Consider the following 21,130-nt stretch of genomic DNA (forward strand, 5'->3'; position numbering starts at 1 on the left):
ACCCTTCTTCAGAAATTTTCTGAAGAAGGGTCTAGGCCCGAAACGTCAGCTTTCCTGCACCTCTGATGCTGCTTGGCCTGCTGTGTTCATCCAGCTCTACACCTTGTTATTGCTACACTAGCACAGGATCAAGTTGGCCCACCTAGATGGTGCCGAGACATGATGTCTTTCCAAACTAAAAACCTTTTGCCTCTATGCAGTCTGTATCCCTCTATTCCCTGCCTATTCATGTATCTGTCAAGATGCCTCATAAATGTTGTTATTGTATCTGCTTCTACCACCACCTCTGGCAGTGCATTCCAGGCACTTACCAGCCTCTGAATAAAAATCTTGCCTCTCACATCTCCTTTAAACTTACCCCTTTTACCTTAAACCTATATACCCTAATAATTGACATTTCTATCCCGGGAAAAAGACTCTGACTATCCATTCTATCCATGCCTCTCATAATTTTGTAAGCCTCCTTTCAGGTTGCCCCTCAACTTCCGAAGTTCAAGTGAAAACAAACTGAGTTTGTCCAATCTCCCCTCAGACCTATTACCCTCCAAACCAGGTAACATCCTGGTAAACCTTTTCTGTAGCCTCTCCAAGCCCTCCATATCCTTCTGGTAGTGTGGCGACCAGAACTGGATGCAATATTCCAAATGTGGCCTAACTAAAGTTCTTTATAGTTGCAACATGATTTGCCAATTTCTACACTCTATGACCTGACTGATGAAGGCATGCCATACATCTTCTTGACTTCTTATCTTTTGAGGGAAATGTAATTCTCAAGGGGTTAAATTCACAGGGCAGCAGAGGTGGGAACTGTAGTTCAGTATTCAGAGGAGACACCTACATCAAAATAATTTTGATATATAAAGTTGTTTGGAATTCCAATGAATCTTCACAAATATTGAGATGAACTCGGTGTGAGGATACCTGCTAAGAATTATTTTTGTGCTGTGAATTCTATGCAGATCTCTATTTTAGTAATGGGTAGACTTGTGTGAAAATGGATTGTTAGTTATAGTTGACAGGACTGAATCCCTGAATTGGAGATGGAGTGACAACCTTAGTCTTCCACTTCCGCTAGGGAAGAAGAAAGAAGATATTTGGTCTGCCAGACAGCAAGGCCTGGAAGGAAGCCTAGCCTAACAAGAAAAACCCCGGTGAAATCAAACCCAGCGCTGGCCACAAACAGTAGGCTGAATAGGAATATAGGTAGTTCTGCTATAACACATGTCTCGTTGATGCGAATTGGCTGTAATGTGATTGATGAATAGTGGATGCTGTTGGGATGACGCGAATGTTCTCCTGTACAGGTATAGCGATTTCCCTATAATGCGATTTTTATTACCGCAATTTTCTATAGCGCGAGGTCACACAAGAACACAACTATCGTGTTATAAGACAACCATCTATAGTTAAAAGAGTCATAGAGATAGCATGGTGTATGTTTCATTATTTTTCTTGTACTCAAGAATTCAGGAATTTTGATGAATTGAGGTGACAATTGTTTATCAACTGTCTTTCTGCGCTTGTAGCAATTTGCTTTTTCTCTCTCGGGAAAATCTGATGTTGTCTGATTTTATTGACTAACATGTTTGAAACAAATTTGAACTTTCTATGCTTTCTGATACAGTAGAGGTGGCACGGTGGCTCAGTGGCTAGTACTGCTGCCTCACAGTGCCAGGGACCTGGGTTTGATTCCAGTCTCAGGAGACAGTCTGTGTGTAGTTTATACATTCTCCCGTGTCTGTGTGCATTTCCTCCAGGTGCCCTGGTTTCCTCCCACAGTCCAAAGATGTGCAGGTTAGGTGGATTGGCCACGGAAAATGCAGCGTTGCAGAAATAGGATAGGTTAGGATAGGAGGGTGGGTCTGAGTGGGATGGTCTTTGGTGGGTTGATATGGGCTGAATGGCCTGCTTCCACACTGTAGGGATTCTATAATATGGCAGCTTTTCCATTTAAACCTGACCTTGTCTAACCAATGCATCTCTGGCTGTCTTCAAAATGATTGGAGGAATGTGCATGACACTACACTTGAAGGTGGAAATACTCAGCAGGTCAAATATGAAGTGGAGAACAGTCAAATTCAACTCAAAACATTAACTGTTTCTTTCTCCACAGATGCTGTTAGACTTGCTTAGTATTTCCAACGATTTCTGGTTTAATTTCAGATATTCAATGTCTGTAGTATTTCGCTTTTATGAAGGCAATGTCAAGCTCAGATCATGGGTATGATGTGAATTGATATTGGAAAGCATTGATCCATTAACAAATATAGGCCGTTGAACTGCTTATGGCAGTGACCCGTCTCACTGTAACAAAGCAATATCCAAGGTAAGGCCAAAGCTTGTAACAGGGACCAGATTGCCTTCACATTAACTTAGCTTCCAAAAGGAAATAATAATGATTTCATGCAAGTTTGTATTTAATGCATAAGTACATAACTCAGCATGAGGCTGATAGCGAAACTCTGCAGCAACTGATGAATGAGAATCTGTGTTAATGCAAAACTGCTTGATGTACCTTTCTTAATTTTTTATAGGCAATCTATAAAATGGTTTCTTCTGTGATGAAGATGCCAGAAGATGAGTCAACACCTGAGAAAAGGACAGAAAAAATCTTCAGACAGATGGATACCAACCGAGATGGTAAGTTCCTGGCTTCTACCGAGGACTTCATTTATAATCACCTCCAATCCAATCTTTAACTTTTACAGAATTTCCCCAACAGCTCATCATTATGATCTCTTACATAAGACACACTGGGGTATATTTGTTGACTGATAATGTTCATATACAACCTCTGAAAATAACTTAGTCATAGAGTCATAGAGATGTACAGCACAGAAACATGCCCTTCGGTCCAACTCATCCATGCTGACCAGGTATCCTAAATTAATCTAGTCCCATTTGCCAGCATTTAGCCCATATCCCTCTAACCCTTCCTATACTTGTTCAATATCACAGATTAAAAACATACCACAAAAAATTTAGTGCTAGAATATTCAGCAGTGCTGACTGGAAGTATAACCCATTATCCATCGCTCTCTTTGTATTTACAGAATATGCCATTGTGCATTAGCACTTACCTTTTATAATAAGTATGTTGGAGAACTCCCAAAGAATGCTCTGTATTTAAAAGGGGAAGCAAAATATAAACTGTAACTATATACATTTCTTTCCAATATGACTAGTTGAAGAACGGTGAATAAAATGCTAAACATTTCAGTTCTATTTACACATGCATGAGTACAATATTATTAGCACGTTATAACTTGACATGAAAATTCCTGTCTGTGCTGTTTTAAAGCAGTTGTTCATCCAGTATTTTATAAGCACAAACTGAGATTGTCTGAGGTAATGAGTGCAATGAAATAACACATAGGAATTAAATGCTTCTGTGTTTTGGTAGCCATCAATATTACTTTACCTGGGAAATTATCATCACATTTAATATTTCATTGTCTCACCTGAAGACAGTGACTCCTGCAGATCCATTAATCTATAACCTCTCACTATTTCTGATGCTTAGGCACAAATGGCAATTCTTCATAAGTGTGTTAGATGTTGAAAGATTCTATTTTCCTCTGCACTTTTGCCCACCTTCCCTGAAGATTATTTTCAGTAGCTGCTTAAGAGAACATTTTTTTTAAAGATGAGTATTGAGCATTTCCAGACAGGTCAATCAAGAGAAAAAAACACTGTCACATTGGAGCCTACCCATATCTATTGTTAACACACAGACATTTTCTACCAATGGTCACTAAATAGCAGTCAGGAATGGGAACCTTGGTCATTTCCCATCGTGAGCACAGCCCAGCTAAGATTAATTTGGACCAGCAACAGGCAATGCAGGTGTTGTCGTGCAGTTTATTTGTAGGCTAATATCACAGTTTATACTTTGTCTATGAGTCCTGTTGTTTTCTTCATGAGCAATCTACATAAATACAGTTCTAGCGAAGAGCATTGAAATTGGTTATCTTTATCAGCTCTCTAATCTGGGACATGGACATGGCCCTCACATGTAAAGCTGCAAGAAATAGGAAATAATGAGAATAGAATATGCACAGGAGTTAAACTGTTATTTTCCAGAACATATTTCTCAACAAATTTATTACACAATAAGGTATTTTGATAGTGGAGACTTTCATAAACGTTTACTGATGTGATTTTTAAAATGTAAACAATGCAATCTTGTTGGCTGATGAACTTCAATGACAATTCCAGAAACTGGACTCAAGATAATGAAAGATGTGGTATATTTTCCAAACCAAAAGATAGCTGTCAGTCATCTCTTTTAATGATAAGCTAATAAGCAAGTTGGATTAATGTATTAAAACAGCTTACATTTGGACAGTGTTCTCTTGATAGTTCAGCCATTTAGATGCATTAAATCTGTCTGTAAATTTACATATTTAACCTTGCCAGCAACTGAAGCCACATTTGTGCCAGGTTGTCATGATTTAGACTCTATAAATAAAACACCCGTTCCCTTTCAAAGGACCAATAATTTGATTAGCAGCTCAAGATCAAATTTCTTCATCTTGACTGATCTGACGATCAAAGAACCTGTCTGTAATTTTTAACATCTGGTCTGCTATTTGAAGTTGTGATGGAAAAAACAGCTTCCATCTTTATTTCAGTTATTTTTTAAAATGGATTTATCCAATATATCTACAGTGATCTTTGGTAAACAAGGTTGAGATAAACAAAATCATCAGAACTGCGAGCACGTGGAAGGCGAATTATGCTGAGGGGAAATATGAGCCTGTCAAGGTCACATCTCCCTCCAAAATCCATTATTGCTTCCAGTGTCAGTCCCAAGTCTTTGCATGTTTTTCTCTTGCTGTTTGGTACCTAGTTCTACAATGCACTGACCTACTCAGAGATTGGGGGAGACCTTCCATCTCACTCTTGACAGGCAAGATATTTCAGCTGGTTATTTGGATTAATTCACAGTGAAACAGCATGAAAACCTTGTGACAAAAGGCATGAGGGCTGAATTGTTGATCTGAGTACAGATTCAGGCAGTCCAGTGGTGGAAAGAAGTTTTGCTGAAATACGCAGTTAAGTCTGATGTTGTCTGGAGAAACATAATGCTTGTTATTGAAAAACATTTTAAAAAATCAAAAAATTGTGAACTTTGCTGTCCAACATCTCCCCATTTGTCTGTACTTTGCATTTTTCTAGTCTGCTTGATGACACCTATATGAACTATGTTCAGAAATTCTCCTTGTTTATTCTAGGAAAGCTATCCCTTGAAGAGTTCATCCGGGGTGCCAAAAGTGATCCTTCCATCGTCCGTCTCCTCCAATGCGATCCCAGCACTGCCGGGCAATTCTAATTCCTAAATGAAGAATATGACATTTAGTGTGACTGTGTTTCTGCTTCCTGCGATTACATCACCAGTGGCTTGGCCACTTGTTCATGGCTGAACCTGTCATCTTTTAGCCCTGTTTGCTTTTCAATTCTGAATTTGTAAATGGCTGTTTAATTAAAAACTGTGTCTGGAATTCTTACAGAAACTTTTTTCCTCAGTGTGAATATATTGTTACAATGATTGTAGTTACTTTGAACAGAAATCTCTTAGATTTTTTTAAATTTAAATAGAAAGGGTGTAATTTATAAAGGCTTTGATTTTGTTTTATTTCTGTAACCTTGTGCCTCTTAGTTGTAGAACTGGAAGGAGCAGATACTTACATCTGTGAGAGATGTGCCCTAGCAGATCAAATGCGGGTTACTTTTCACCCCACTACATACAAAGAGAAAGAAAAGTTATCAATGTTGTTTAAAGCAAGCAGCTGTCAATTTGGTGAATGTTTGTGTTGTAATCTTGTGTGGGAAATGTTAATACTCAAATATATTAGGAGTCAGTCAAACCCAGTGTTAGGATTAAGATGATGAGTATAAATTTGAGATGGAATTCCTGTAGAGTTTATAATGAGGATGCTCACATTTTGAGCTGCTAAACCCCAGTTAAAGGAGGCTATAGCCTGTCAAATTGAAAGATGTGTAAAGGGAAATGTATTCTGTAAAACTACTTATTGTAAAGCTCTTTGTCAAAGAGCTGCTGGAGGTCTGCTTTTGTGCTTTGTTATGCAGACAGTTCCTGCTACATTGCACGCAAGGTGAATCCTTAACGTTTGACAGCAAAAAAGACAATAGCAAGGTAGTGTACCCTACCCCATTTTCTTTCCAGTTGACTTCAGTTGAAAGCTTTCCCTAGGGAGTTGAGATCATGTGTAGTATTAAGAAGAGAACAAAAGTTGATTAGACCAGGGCATGCATAATACTGTATCAATTTAAAGTCATTTATTCTGTCAATTTTTTTATATAATGCTTTGATTTTATACTATTATTTATGGTTAAATAACAAAACATGCATCAGCTTGAGAAGAAGTCTGTTGGAGGTTTGGTGTCTCTCTGCAGGTTGAGGAAGTGGGAGATATTGAGAAGCTATAATTCCACCACTTATGGGAGACTGTAATTTCTGTTTAACTAGTTTACAAAGGCAAGGTTTACCATAAATGTGAACAGCAGAACTTATATTGGAAAAAAGTACTGCAAAAATAGTACATGTACATATTTTAATATAATTTATAGGATACTGCATTGCAAGCTTCATAATAACACATAAATGATTGACACCCTTAAATAATGCTGGTAAATATCTATCTACGACTTTAAAAAATCGTTTTTCTTTCTTTCAAGGTTATTCTTCCAAAGAATGCCTAGCAGTTCATAACATGTGCTTATATCTTAGCATGACTATTTTTCTTATCGCTACTTATTATTTCCTGAATTGCAGCTTACTAATGGGAAAGTTTCACGAAGATATGCACAGAGGATTGACAGAATTGAAAACGTAAATACCGTAGATAGTGGCAAAAAGATGACCCAATTTTGTTCTGTTCCAGAAATCATGCTTTTTGTGTTCATCTTACAAGTTGACTCCGCTAACCATTTCTGCTATGGTTGGCCTAAAATTTTCATCCTCAGAGTGGTGTGTTTTCCTTACTTTGTACTATAAGTTAGGACAGAGAATCAAGTAGGTGATGCAAAGGAGTCTAACTATCTCTCACCATGCCTACCTGGAGAGGACCATGTAGACGTAGTGAAAGATGAGCAGAAATGGGTCCTGCAGTAAAACAAACAAAACACAAGGCTGTTGTCAAGCTAAAAGTGGTAACATTTGCTAACTCATCAACTAACTGCCACAGAAAGGAAATTCTGTGCTGGTAAAAAACTGGTGTGAGAATGGAAGAAGAAGGATCCGACCTGAAGAAGATGTCCAAGACCTTCCGAACAGGGATCAACCACTGGCCTGATTTTGAGCAAAATTCATCAGAATGGGATCATAGAAGTCATCAAATTGTTTATGTCAACACCAGGAATACGATTTGTATACATGCACTGTGTATATATGCAGAGCTGCAAGATTTTCAGACGAGTTGATGAGATTGCTTTATGGAACAAAATTGTCTAGTGTTGTGGCAGAAGGACAAAATCACTCAGTGCCTACCAAAAGATCTGATGCCAAAATGGCCAGCTCCCAGCAATTCATCATCAGACAATGGTAAAATCACAAATATTTATTGGGTTATGTTAGGACCATGGGCAAAATGACAATGAAATTCAAATGCCAGTAGCCAAACTGTGCAGTGGAAAAGTTTGAATTCAATTGACTCCAGTGGAACTTGCAAGTCACGAGAAGACTAGATTCACAGTGGTACTATTCTGCTTGGCCAACAGTTTGATAAATTTCAAACTTAAAACCATGCTGAACATCAAGTTCCCTGCAAAAACTTTTGTATAAATTTATGACAATGGTTAGATAGATGAAGATGGAGTATAGTTGTGGAATGGTAATGTTTGGAATAGGCATCCCAATGACCTATGTCAATACAGATGCTACGGTCAACAAGGCACAACAATGCCTCTTCTTCCTCAGGCGGCTCAGGAAATTTGGCATGTCCATAAGGTCCCTCACCAACTTCTACAGATGCGCCATTGAAAGCATATACTCCAGGTGCATAATAGGCTGGTATGGCTACTGCTCTGCCCAGAACCATAGGAAACTACAGAAGGTGGTGTGCACAGCTCAAACCATCACAGAAGCCAATTTTCCATCCATTGACTCGATTTACATGGCTCGCTGGCACGGAAAGGCTGCCAACATCATTAAAGACTCATCGCACACTGGTATTGATCTCCTACAACCTCTTCTGTCAGGCAGAAGATACAGAAGCGTGAACACGCATCAACAGGTTCAGGAACAGTTTCTTCCCGGCCGTTATTAGACTGATGAATGGACTCTCTAGCCTCAAATAATGCTGATCTCTCTAACGTTGATCTCACCCAGTGCACGCTCTGTGCAATGTAACCTATATGCCTCTGTCTAAGTCTTTTTGATCTGTACATCCTTGCTAACTATGATCTGCCTGTACTGCTCGTAAACAAAGCTTTTCACTGTACTTCAGTACACGTGACAGTCAATCACTCAATCAATCAATCCATATGCAGATTATCACTGTGACACTCAGTTATATACCCGGCTGGGGCAGGATGCTAGGTTACGATTGACTTCCACAATTCAGCAATTCAGTACATGACTCAACATGTTCGTGGTGGGTGGTTGATGGAGAGAAAAGCCTTTGCAAAGTGTGGAAATATGCATGTTGCTCCACTTGATGTTTTGTGTGATTTCAGTATCAAGTTGTGGGATTGATTGACGTCAAATTGTTCAAAAAGTATAGAAGTGATTTGATGTAGACAGGTGGTTCTCAAAGTGAACGTCCCATCAAAGCGGCATCCCTACAATGAAGCCACAGCCAAAGTGACTGAGAATGAATTTTGGCGGAAGCTAAGAAACTATGAACTTAATGGTTTTAAAACATTTTGATAGTGATTAGAAGTATCTTTGTACAACTAATTCACTAAATGATCCCTGTCACATTAAACTAATGTAAATTACTGGTATTCTGTTGTTTCCCACATTCAAAATAGCAACCACCTACACCAGGATTTCATACTTGCCATGTGAAAAACTCCCCTGTTTCTGGAGGCTTCAAAGATCGACTTGTATGCCACAATCTATGGTATACGCAAGTGTGCGACGGGGAAAACAACTCACAAGTTACAATTCAGAAACTTTAATTGGGTAATGGGTCAGTGTACAGAAACTTCTACATAGTACATCTCGGGGAGTTTTACATTGTCATTGTGCAGAAAAATACTTTTCCTGCAATGGTCATGTCTCTGATCAACCAATATTCAATCACTAATACTCAAATATCCTAATCAATAGATCAGTAGTAAAGTGGCTTGACAGGATTTATTTATCTTGATTTTCAGAATTAGTTACAAGCAAAAGCTTAGCTCAGGAGGAGTAGCAAGCTGAAGTGAATTAATTCATATCTAATTTATGCAGATCTCCTTTACTGAGTAATCCAAGATAATTGGTCAAATCAGCAACAAAATACTTCAATTGATACTGGTGTGTGTCTGGTTGTATTTAAATGAGGGATCCAAGTACTGAATTGCCTATACTAATGTTAGGCATAAGTGTTCTATGTTGGCATGCAACACCAAGGGAGAAACATAAGTAATTTACAAATTAATTGATTTCTGTAGTTTACCTTCAAAGAAAATCCTTTGGTGTGTGTTTTGAAATGTACAGTGTATGAATGTTACAATTTCTCACTACAATTTCAAGTGGTTGCTGCTGTTTCTTCTCCTTTAATTGAATTGTGGGCAGAATGGCCTCATCATGTCAGCATGTGTCACGTAGCTATGTTGTGTAAATTTCCTGTAACGTCTTCGCATAAAAATAAGCAAGGTTTGTATTGAGATTTTGTTTGCATGTATATTCCTGAACTTTGTTTTTTTTGGTTCTGTTCAAAATAGAGACAAGAGTTCCCTTTTATCTCTGTGTCATTTGGGTGTCATTTCCACTTGTATATTAGATTCGATAATCTGAAGTCTGACGTGTAGAATTCCAATCATTTGCTTGCCTTAGGAATACAAGCAGTTCCCCTCTGTTGTGGTGTACTAGTGAGACAGCAATGAAGTTTGTGAATCTCTTCCTCATAGTATTAGAAGTTATATTACTATAACATGCATGCATCTTCCCGCGCTGTAGTGTTGCATGAGGAAAGTCAGAGGGAAATCCACTGCCTGTTTATGAAATTCATTTTTGAATGTATTGAATTGCAAGGAAAATTGAGTCAGCCACTTTTAAACTTGCAAGAGATTTCACCATTGAAGATTAACCTCGTACTTCCTATTTCATAAGTCTTGGACAAGTTTTGATCATGTTTATAAATTCATGCCGATTCACAAAGATGATGTTGTTAACTGTTCTATTGTTTCTTCACACAAAATCATTAATTTGCCTAAGTAAATGAGTTCTTAGTTCATCTGCAATAGGAAGGTTAGTTCCATTACGCAACTGTGTTCTAATGTTAAAGAAAAGAAATGGTATTTGAAGATGCAATGTGAAATAATTACAAACCACTTATTTTTAATCTTGCGGCTGGTTTTCTGTTTAATGAGATTATGAAATCATTTATGGATTACATATTTTTCTAAACCTACAATTAAAAGGAAAGATCACCTGTGGTTTTGAAGTGTGAAATCCTGGAAGTTTTATGACATGATGTGGTCTCACAGAAATAATATGGTGGTGTTTTTCAAGAATGATATCTTTCAAACTTGAAATATGTTTGCAGCATGTTTGAGAGAATTGAGAAGGCACTTCACCAGCTGTTCAGAGGCATAGACAGAAGTTGGTGGAAATGCTCAGTGGGTGAGGTGCCATCTAACAAAGGAGAAACAAAATTATGCAAGAAGTTGATCACCTTTCGTCAGAATGGAACAGAAAATCTCATCCTGCTTTTGTTTCACATTTCTAGCATCTGCAGTATTGAATGAATGTTAGTAATTGTCTGCTAGAAGTGGTGAGGCCATTGGACGTGGGAGCCATTTGGCCCATCAGGTCTGCTCAGTCATTCACAAGATCATGGCTGATCTGAATCCTCAATTCCATTTTCCTACCTTTTCATTTCTTTATTCATTGCCTTATTGATTAAAAATCTCTGTCTCAGCCTTGATATACTTGATGACTCAGCTTTGACAACCCTCTGTGGTAATGAATTCAATAAACTTGTCTCTCGTTCTTCTAAACTCCAAGGGATACGAGCCCAACCTACATAATTTATCTTCATGAACCCTCCAGCCTAGTGAACTTTCTCTGGACAACCTCTAATGTCTGAATATCTTTCCTTAAATAGGAAGCCCAACGCTATTCATGGTTTTCTCAATGTGATCTGGCTAGTGTCTTGTACAGTTTTAGCAAAACCTCCCTATCTTTATCCTGCATTCCTTCTGAAATAAAGGCCAACATACTATTTGCTTTCACGATTATCTGCTGAACTTGGGACGCTTAGGTTTTTATGATTCATGGACAAGGACTCTCAAATTTTCTGTAGCTTTCTGCCATCTTTCTCCACTTAAATAATATTCAGCTCCTCTGTCCTTCCTGCCAAGTTCCAGAACCTCACATTTTGCCATATAATATTTCATATATCAAGATTTTGCCCATTCACTTAACCTGTCTATATCCCACTTGCAGACTCTTTGTGTTATCCTCAGCCCTTGCCGCCCTACCTATTTTTATGTCATCTGCAACCTTGGCTGTAATTCTTTCCTCATCCAAGTCATTAATATACATTATTAATAATTGTACCCCAGCATTGATCCCTGTGACACTCCATGAGTTACAGATTGCCATCCTGAAAATGGTTGACTTGCTCAAATTATTACTTCTGACTTTTCTTTTAAGAAATTATTTCTAACCAGTAAATAAACATAACAAGACTAAGCAATTCAACTTCATAAACATGTTTCACCGTTCAAGTAAACAATGGCTAAAATGCATCACCCCAACTATATCTAACCTTGTATACTCAAGGAAATACAAGTTTAACCTCAAGCAACCTGTGTTCACACTTTAACTTTCTTAACACAGCAGCAATTCCAGTGAAACTGTGCTGCAGCCCTTTGAGGTCCTCCTGAGGTCCAGTACCAGAGTTGAATGTCATAATCAAAATAAAGTCAAATAAGACTTTCTGTAACTCTAGCATGACTTTTACGACTATGTATTCCTGTCCCTTTGAGCTGACAGTCAATGTTCCATTAATGCTTTATTTAATTCTTATATCTGTCCATCTGTTACACTGCAGTAACTGACCAATGCTCCTTCAACAGCATCTTCTAAACTCACCACCTCTACCATTTAGAAGGACAAGGACAGTGTATACTTGGGAACACTACCACCTGCAAATTATTCTTTAAACCATTCACTGTCCTTTCTTGGAAATATATCGTAGCTCTTTTTTCGGTCTCTAGGTAAAAATCCTGAACTCCCTTCCAAACAGCATAGTGGCTGTAGTGACTCAAAAACATAGCTCACCATCACCTTCTCCAAGGCAATTAAGGATATCAAATAAATGCTCATATTCTGTGCATAATTATTTTTAAAAACTGTGAAGTTGCACTTTGCATAAAACAGATGAACCTCCGCATTACCTTAATTTGGGGTGGAGGTGCCGGTGTTGGATTGGGGTAGACAAAGTCAGAAGACATACAACAACCAGGTTATAGTCCAACAGGTTTACTTTAAATCACAAGTTTTTGGAGTGCAGCCTATTCATCAGGTGGAAGTACCTTGGATGGAGACTGCCAGGACTGGTAATCTCCTCCCTAATTTAGAGGGTTTCTCAACCCCTGCAACAGGAGGGATATACAGGACTGGCAGAGCTGCATCCCACCATTCCTTATAGGTAAAGGCTCCCAAACTGGGTTGTTGAATGAGATTTTGGAATTGCTAACTCCAAGGCAGCAACAGAGAGCTTGGAATTCGGACTAATTCCTGACAGTGAGGCCCCTTTAAATTTTTGTTTTGTTTTGTTGGTGGGTTCTGCCTAACAGATTGCTCGCTAAGACTTGACTTTTGCTGTAAAGAAAGCCTTTTCTGTAGAGAGCCAATTTCTTCAATCAATAATCAGGATCATCTTACATCAACAATCAGTGCCATATATCGTTAATAAGCAGGATCTAAATACATTAATTACATTTCCAACTGCATTAACTGTCATCAGCCCATTGCTTCAATACTCAGGAAATTATTGCATCAGGAATCTTGATGTTAATACATTCAAAATCAGAGTTCTTTCAATTAATACTTGGAACCCTACTGCCTCAATAATCTAGGTCCTATTGTAAAAATAGCAAATTTCCAATTATATCAATAACCATGACCATATAGGTTAATGCAAAATGCTGTTCTGCAAAGTTTGTTTCCTGACCCAAAACATCAACTTCCCTGCTCCTCTGATGCTGCCTGGCCTGCTGTGCTCCTCCAGCTCCACGCTGTTATCTCTGACTCCAGCATCGGCAGATCTTACTATCTTCTGCAAAGTCTGATCGGCATCTACAAGTCACAACTGAAGAGTGTAATGGAATACTCAGCACTTGCTTGAATGAGAAGCATGACACCATCCAGGACAAAGCAGCCTACCTAGTTGGCAACATATCCACAACCTTCAACATTCACTCCTCCACCACTGAGCAGTGTGTACTGTCTACAACTACATTGCAGAAAATCAAAGAGTCTTAGACAGTACCTTCCAAACTCACAACCACTTCTAAATAGAAGAACAAGGGCAGCAGATACCTAAGAATACCATTGCCTGCAAGTTCCATTCCAAGCCACTCACCATCATGACTTGGACATATATTGCTGTCCCTTCACTGTCGCTGGATCAAAATCTTTGAATTTCCCCCCCTAACAGCATTTACGTGTCCATGTACAGCATATGGACTGTAGCAGTTCAGGAAGACAGTTCACCGCTACCATCTCAACAGCAACTAAGGATGGACAATAAATGCTGGCTCAGCCAAGAATGCCCATATCCCATGAACAAATAAAGAAGTTAATGAACAGGGTGAAAAGATATGAATAAACTGTATTTCTTTAATTAATCAGTGAGGAGTTGCCTCAATAATGTGGATCCTATTTATATTAATCAGAATACTCTGACATTAAGAACCCAGGATTCAGCATACTAATAATGAAGCTCTTATATCATTGTCACTGTATAATTCAGGATATTGCTACAATCTTTTTCATCAATTAGCACTCCCACACCCCTCCCCCCATGAATGCCCAGACATCCAGGGTTAAGAACTGAAGCCTACTGGTATTGTACCCCTTCACACCTTACCACGCAAGGTCAAGAACTGAAGCCTGTTTGTTCTACCCTCCTCCACACCTCTCAACCCCCCTCCCACACCACCACTCAGCATCAAGAACCAATCTGTGCCCCCCGCCTCGCTCAACAGCCACATCTTCCTCACTATCGTATCCACTCCCTGGCTCAACAACTAATGTAACCCTTTGATTTTCACCATGGAGTTGCACATGTTCGGGGCAAAAATGGGGTCTCATCAGACAAAAGTTTGTGATGCTACATTAGGAGATGGTCCACAGAATTACAGAGCCAGGCTTGACCAGTGACTGAGGACCTTGGGAATAATGGCAATATGCATGCTCTCTTGTTCATTTCTTTACTATCTGTACTGAATATTGCCTTTAAAGAAGCCCTACTGATAAATTTTCATTGAACATGCACCAAAACCTAAAAGCACCCAAATAAAAACCAAATTTTACTCTTGCTACTATTTTTGTTTGGTACAGCAAAGTCAGTCATTGTTGCTTATAAAAATTTTAAAACTGTACCATATTATTTTGGCTGTATCAGAGGTGGTTATGGAAGTGTTAATAACTGGCCTTCTTCTTGTAAACCAGATCTATGGCAACTGAACTAAAAATATTCCTAATAATCAGTTACAGATTCATTTTATGAAGAAATCAAATATCTCAGTGGAAATGTTTGTCTTGCTTCAAAATCTAGTTTCAGTGTTGGCCAAAATAAACTGTACTGATTGGTTTTATTTGTAACTTCACATTGATTGTTCAGTGTATTCTTGTACAGGACTTCACAGGAGTTTAAAATATTTCTAGTTTAATATTAACTACAATGCATACAGAGGTGAAATGATGCTAAACATTTTGGCAGTGTTGTTAACATGCATCTGGAGAGATGAATGTATCATATGAATTTCACACTGACTGGCTGCTATCATAGGACGTACCTATAGCTCTTTATTACATGCAGACAGTTTGTCCTGGTTTTGGGAGAGATCATGAGAAGTGAAAAATTAGAGCTATCCATATTTTAGCATCATGGAAGAAAAAGAGACAAAGATTAGCATGTTTTTTGGAACAATTTAATACTAGCCCTTCTGTATTTCTCTTTTTGCTTGTACGATATACAGTTTCCCATACAGTGGTGCATGTTGCACTGTCATAGTGTGTACGATATACAGTTTCCATAGAATGATAGATATTGAATTGCCGTAGTGTGCATGATGTAAAGTTCCACACCATGGTACATGTTATATTGCCATACTGTGTATGATCAATAGTTTCCACAGAGTGGTACATGTTGCATTGCCATAGTATATATGATATGAAGTATTCATACCACCGTACATGTTCCAAGGCTTCAGTGTGTATGATATACAGTTTCCCTTAAAATGATACATGTTGCAATACCGTAGTGTATATGATATATAGCTTTCCATAGAGTGGTACATGTTGCATTGCCATACTATGTAAGAAAAATGGTTTCCCATACCATGGTGCATATTGCATTTCACTAGTGTGTATGATATACAGTTTCCCATACAATGGTACATGTAGTGTGTATAGTGTTTTATAATGCCACATTATTCTGATTATTACCTTGTGGATAGTTGTAAGTCAAACAGCTACAAAGCTAAGTGCATATGTTCAGCAGAAGTGTACTAGATGCCCTTTAATGCTTCATGGTACTACATAAGTGTTAAGTTGTAATTATTGTTTTTTCCTAAGACTTACTTTTAATTAAATGTCAATGTCTATGTATTTTGCAGTTCCTTTTCTATTTTTGATTTTGCCAAATGTGTTAAAAACAGATGCTCAGAAAACATTTTGTGACCTTTAGTATGACTCAGTGTTGAACTGAGTGGTGTATACAAAAGAAAGGGCAAGGTACAAAGCAGGCTTAATAATACACTTTTCTTCACAGATGCCAGATCTGCTGAACTTTTCCAGCAACTTCTGTTTTTGTTCCTGATTTACAGCATCTGCAGTTCTTTCATTTTTTATTTGATAATACACTGACCAGACTGAGAAACTAGCACCTCACCGAACACTGGCACGTGATGTAACCTCCATAACTGAAGAGGTCAGTAGTGATCCCATGGATTGAGAGGTGTATAACAAACAGCAAAGAGATGCAGAGGGATTAGTAAGAGCTCCAAAAAGGGAATGCAAGATAAATCTTGGAGGGATTTCAAAGATGACGGCTTCATGCTACATCAATCTCATGTGCATCATTGGCCAGCAGCTTATGTTCGACAAGCAAGCAGCCATCTCTCAAAGTCTTAGGGAAGTAGTGCTCACCCAAATCCATAAAGACGTCTGTCGTTCAAGGGATCCTGGCACAGTAAGTCAATGTTAGCCTCTGATATCAGTCCACGGTCAGTCATCCCCCGTTGGAATTTTCTCAGTTGAGGGTCTATCCTTTTGATCTCTGTGGAGTGGGTCACATTTGGTCCTGTGGCTCCAGTGCAGCCAATCCAGGGGAAAGGGCTAACATGATCAGGGAGATGTGCAGCCATTGTCTGAGATCTGGCCACTTCTCATCTAGGGCTATGCAGTTAGGTCACTCAAGGGTGGGCCACAGTCAATCAATCCATCAGGGCTGTCCACAGAAACTCAGGAGTGTTGGGGGTGGGTGGGTTCATGTGGGTCCACAGTTACAGGAGAGAGGGGCTTCAGTATTAGGGCTGGAGGCTGCTGGAAGGGGGAATGGCAATTATGAATGGGGGGCAAATGTATTTGCAAGAGGGAACATGGTAAAGCATGATGGGAAAGGGGTCTTGTGGGAGGGAAGTTTGTCCAGGAGCACTCTGGCTTTAAGGGATGGAGAAGGGTGGGGCTCGTGCATTTGGCATGGTCACCTCATATACCAGGAGCTGAGAGGGGCTAAGGGTGGGCAGGTACAGGCTCGTGTGTGTGTGGCCCTGGGGTGGTGTAAAGCCTATGGAGTTAACAGATAGGGCCAATAGGAAGTGAATCTGAATTTTCAGGGCCTAACTGATACATTGAGATGAAGGTTGGAAGCCACTGGCCGAAGAATGTTCAATGTCTCGCTATCATGATGGAAATCAAAACTACGCAATAGAGAAGAAAATGGCTGTAGCCACACCCAGAGTGAGCTGGAAAAGTACGCTGACTTTTGAGGGAAGAGGCTGCAAGACCTGATGTGAAGCCTTTTAGAGGGCAAGAACATTACACACATATCCTGGCATTGTCCAGGACACAGACCTGTGGGATCCCTGATCACTGGTGATCCTAGTGTGCTGGCTCCCTGCTTGCTGTAAATCATGGTGCCCCTGATAGCATTGACCACCATCGACACTTTTGGGCACAGATGCCAAGGAGAGAATAGTGATGGTTGACTATGAGGGCCAATGGTCTCAGCAGAAATCACTGCCCTTTATGTGCCCTGTTCCTCTTGCCTCCAGATGCTGCAGTATATTCTCAACACAGACACCCGTCTATGGTATATCCTGCTGGGCATGGAGTTAGGTATCATCCTGGCACAGTTACATTGGCATAGACTCAAGCTCACTGATGTCAGGTCAAAATTGTACAATTTATAGAAATGTGACAGTGTGTTGTCACCCATGCCACTAAAGTGCCCTCAATAGTTTTTCTTCTCCCTCTTCCTCCACTACATCTCAGTGTACTCCCTGGTTCTACAGCTTGGGTACAGGGAGCCTGCTCGATAGTGAAGCTTGTTGACGCTGGGCGTGTGGTCGGGCGACCCTAATGGGTGTTAGTATCTAGATGGGCCAGACATGCCGGGGGTCTTCTAAGGAACTGGATCCTCCTCAGTGTGAATTTCCAAAGGGGGAAGGGAGGGTGGAGGTGGAGGATCCAGCCACCACTGGAGTGTCCTGTGAGGAGACTTCTGAGGGAACTGTGTGTGATTCCTCCTCTAGCTGGGTGTGTCCTGGCACTGTCCTGTCTCCTTGTGAGAAAGGGGCACACGGAGTGAGAGCCAGGTTCCCTGACCCCCTGTAGTCATGCCTTTGGTCCTGAGGCCAGTGGCTGGAGTTATGGGTAAGTAGGTGTAAACACCTTTCCAGCAGACCTTGAGGGTGCTGGACCTGGCTCTCCACTCCAGCTGCCAACTTGTCCATAGAGGCGGACAGGTGATGGCATGATTCACTGTAGCACTGCACTGGACAATGAAGACCATTGTGTCCCACATACCTATGTCCCATCACTGCTCCTGTTCTTCCTGTGCATGTGGACAAAGTCCCTGTTTGCTGACACCACGGGGGTCGTCTCTTGCTTGGGGCAGGTACCTGGTCTTTGGCAGTCCTCCCAGTGCCATTGGCCTGGATGATATCTTCCTTGGCCAGCTATGGAGCTGTCACAGTGAGGTGCTCACCAGATTGTATTCCCAAACTTTCTAAATGTGACCTACTTACTGAGGTGCCAGTATCTGGGTCGAGTTTGGGGAGAAGGCGGGAAAGCTGTGGGAAGCAGCCTCACCGATGCTACCTCTGAGTGTTCAGTACTCGCATCCTCAGAGATGGCTTCTGGGAATGCCAGCTGTTTCACTGTGGAGGTGGTGGAGATGCTGCTGGTATCTGCAAACCACAAGAGGGAGAGAAAGCATCGCAGTCAGTGGTGTGTGAGGAGTAACCCTACAAGTGCAGTTAATGGGAGAATTACAGAGGAACGTAAAGTGGAACTTACTTGGTTGACAGGACATAATTTGTCTGCATCCCCACAGGAGCGGGCTCAGTCTTATCCTGAGAGGCTGAGGATTCTTCCCTCATGAGCGAGGAGTCTAATGTCAGGCACCTGTCCACCATGGGGTATGGTGTGGTCTGTCTCCTCTTGGACTGAGAGAAACAGAGGGACTGAGTGAGATTGACATGGGCAGCACAGCTTTTAGTGCTGGTGCAGGTGGAGGGAAGGTGGTGAGGTGTCCGGAGGGAGAGAGTGTAGGGTTAGCAGTGTGGGAGGTTGGGGATGTGGGCGGTTCAGTGTTGAGAGTGAGGGACAGAGAGGATGCAGGAGCAGAGATACAGTGAGTGGTAAGATAGGAGAGAGAAGAGAGTGGAGCTTACCTTGGTGGAATTGAGGAGGGCATTGATCTTCTTTGCACTAGTGGCCATTTCCTTAGATCATCAAGATGGCACTGGCCTGGGTATTGACCAGTCCAGACTGTCAGGGTCTGGTGGCACAGCATCCTCTGCTGGTTCTCCAAAATGACTTCTCTCATTTTGTTCTACCTCCTTGACCAGAACCTCCTGCAGGAGAATCGTGGCACTACAACTGCCCCCCACCCCTTCTCAAATATCTCCAGAAAACATTCTGGGCAGGTTCAGAATGCCAGTGCTTGCTCAGGTGCACAGCAACCTTTTAAAGTTAGCATGGGCACCAGGTATGATAGTCTTTCAGTAATTATCCAGTGAATGGTGAGTTGTTCCAGGAATGGTACATGCTAAGACAGGATAGAATCAGACAGACTGACCAGAAGATGGGGTGTGGTAGGTAGCTTGGTAAGACGTGGCAAGAAATCTCACTGGGCCTGAGGGTGAAAATCCCTCCAAAAAAGTCGACACAACACAGGCTTAGCCATAAAAATGTAAGATTCAGCCATCAAGTCCAAAACAAAGCATTGAGGATGCTGGACATTTGCAATAATGTTAGAAAATACTAGAAATGCACAGCATGTCAGACAGCATCTGTGGAGAAAGAATGAGAATTAACTGGTCTGCCACCCAACTCCCACGCCCCCTCACAAACCTATGTCAATGTTCCTATATACACCATGGGTTGCCTTCAGGGGCCATGTGGAGATTTTTAGAAAATCTAAAAGTTCAGTATGGCTCTGACTATACAGCCTTGATAGTGTAAGAAATTCACATTTGTCGAAGCTTTAAATATCCACATGTGGTTAGTCTATGATTAAAAAAAACAAACTTCTATTCATATAAGACGATAACAAATAGGAACAGTAGTAGGCCATTCGGCTGCTCGAGCCTGCTCCACCGTTCATTTGGAACATGGTTGATCCGATATTCCACACATCCACTTTCCTGAGTTTTCCCTTTAACCTTTGATTCCCCGACTGATAAAGTCTTATACACAAGGAATCTGCTCCCTCTGCTGTCTTTGGTAAGGAATTCCAAAGACTCATAACCCTCTGAGAGAAGAAATTCCTCCTCATCTCAGTCTTAAAATGGTGCCACTTTATTCTGAGACTATGCCCTCTGGTCCTAAATTTTCCCATGAGGAGAAATATCCTCTCAACAATTACACAGAGGGTGATCGCAGCTGGAATGGACTTCCTGAGGAAGTGGTGGATATGGGTACAACTACAACGTTTAAAAGACGTTTGGATAGGTGCATGAACAGGAAAAGTTTGGAGGGATGTGGGCCAGGAGTAGGAAGGTGGGACTAGTTTAGTTTGGGATTATGTTTGGCATGGACTGGTTGGATCAAAGGGTCTGTTTCCGTGCTGTATGACTCCATGACTCGATTTACCCTGTCAAGCCCCTTAAGAATCCTGAATGTTTCATTAACATCATCTCTCATTCTTCTAAATTCTAATGATTAGAATCCCAACTTGATTAGCTGTTTTTTATATAAGCCAATCCCTCCATACTGCAGATCATCCTCTTGAACCTTCTCTGCACTGCCTACAATGATATGATATCTTTCCTCAAAAAAGGGACCAAAACTGCTCACAATACTCCAATGTGGTCTCACCAACACCTTGTACAGTTGCAGTAGGACTTGCCGACTCTTATAATCCAACTCCCTTGAAATAAGGGCCAACATTCCATTAGCTTTCCTGACTACCTGCTGCATTTACGTGCTAGCTTTCTGTATTTCATGTACTAGTACCCCCAATTCCCTTTGTGTTGTAGCTTTTTGCCA

At 40.6% G+C, this 21,130-nt stretch overlaps 1 protein-coding gene across 6 annotated transcripts in view; it reads left to right on the forward strand.

Moving 5' to 3' along the window:
• Positions 1–5,516, forward strand: part of LOC109917720 (neurocalcin-delta) — a 262,408-nt gene extending 256,892 nt beyond the window's left edge. For all 6 annotated transcript variants that reach the window (XM_048596091.1, XM_048596090.1, XM_048596094.1 and 3 more), the window contains 2 exons: positions 2,535–2,640; positions 5,238–5,516. In XM_048596091.1, the coding sequence (XP_048452048.1) occupies positions 2,535–2,640; positions 5,238–5,335 (204 nt within the window). In that variant the 3' untranslated portion in view covers positions 5,336–5,516. The remainder of the gene's footprint in view (positions 1–2,534; positions 2,641–5,237) is intronic.
• Positions 5,517–21,130: the final 15,614 nt, after the last annotated feature.

The sequence above is a fragment of the Rhincodon typus genome, chromosome 4 (assembly GCF_021869965.1).
Source record: "Rhincodon typus isolate 14 chromosome 4, sRhiTyp1.1, whole genome shotgun sequence".
Taxonomy (NCBI): Eukaryota; Metazoa; Chordata; class Chondrichthyes; order Orectolobiformes; family Rhincodontidae; genus Rhincodon; species Rhincodon typus.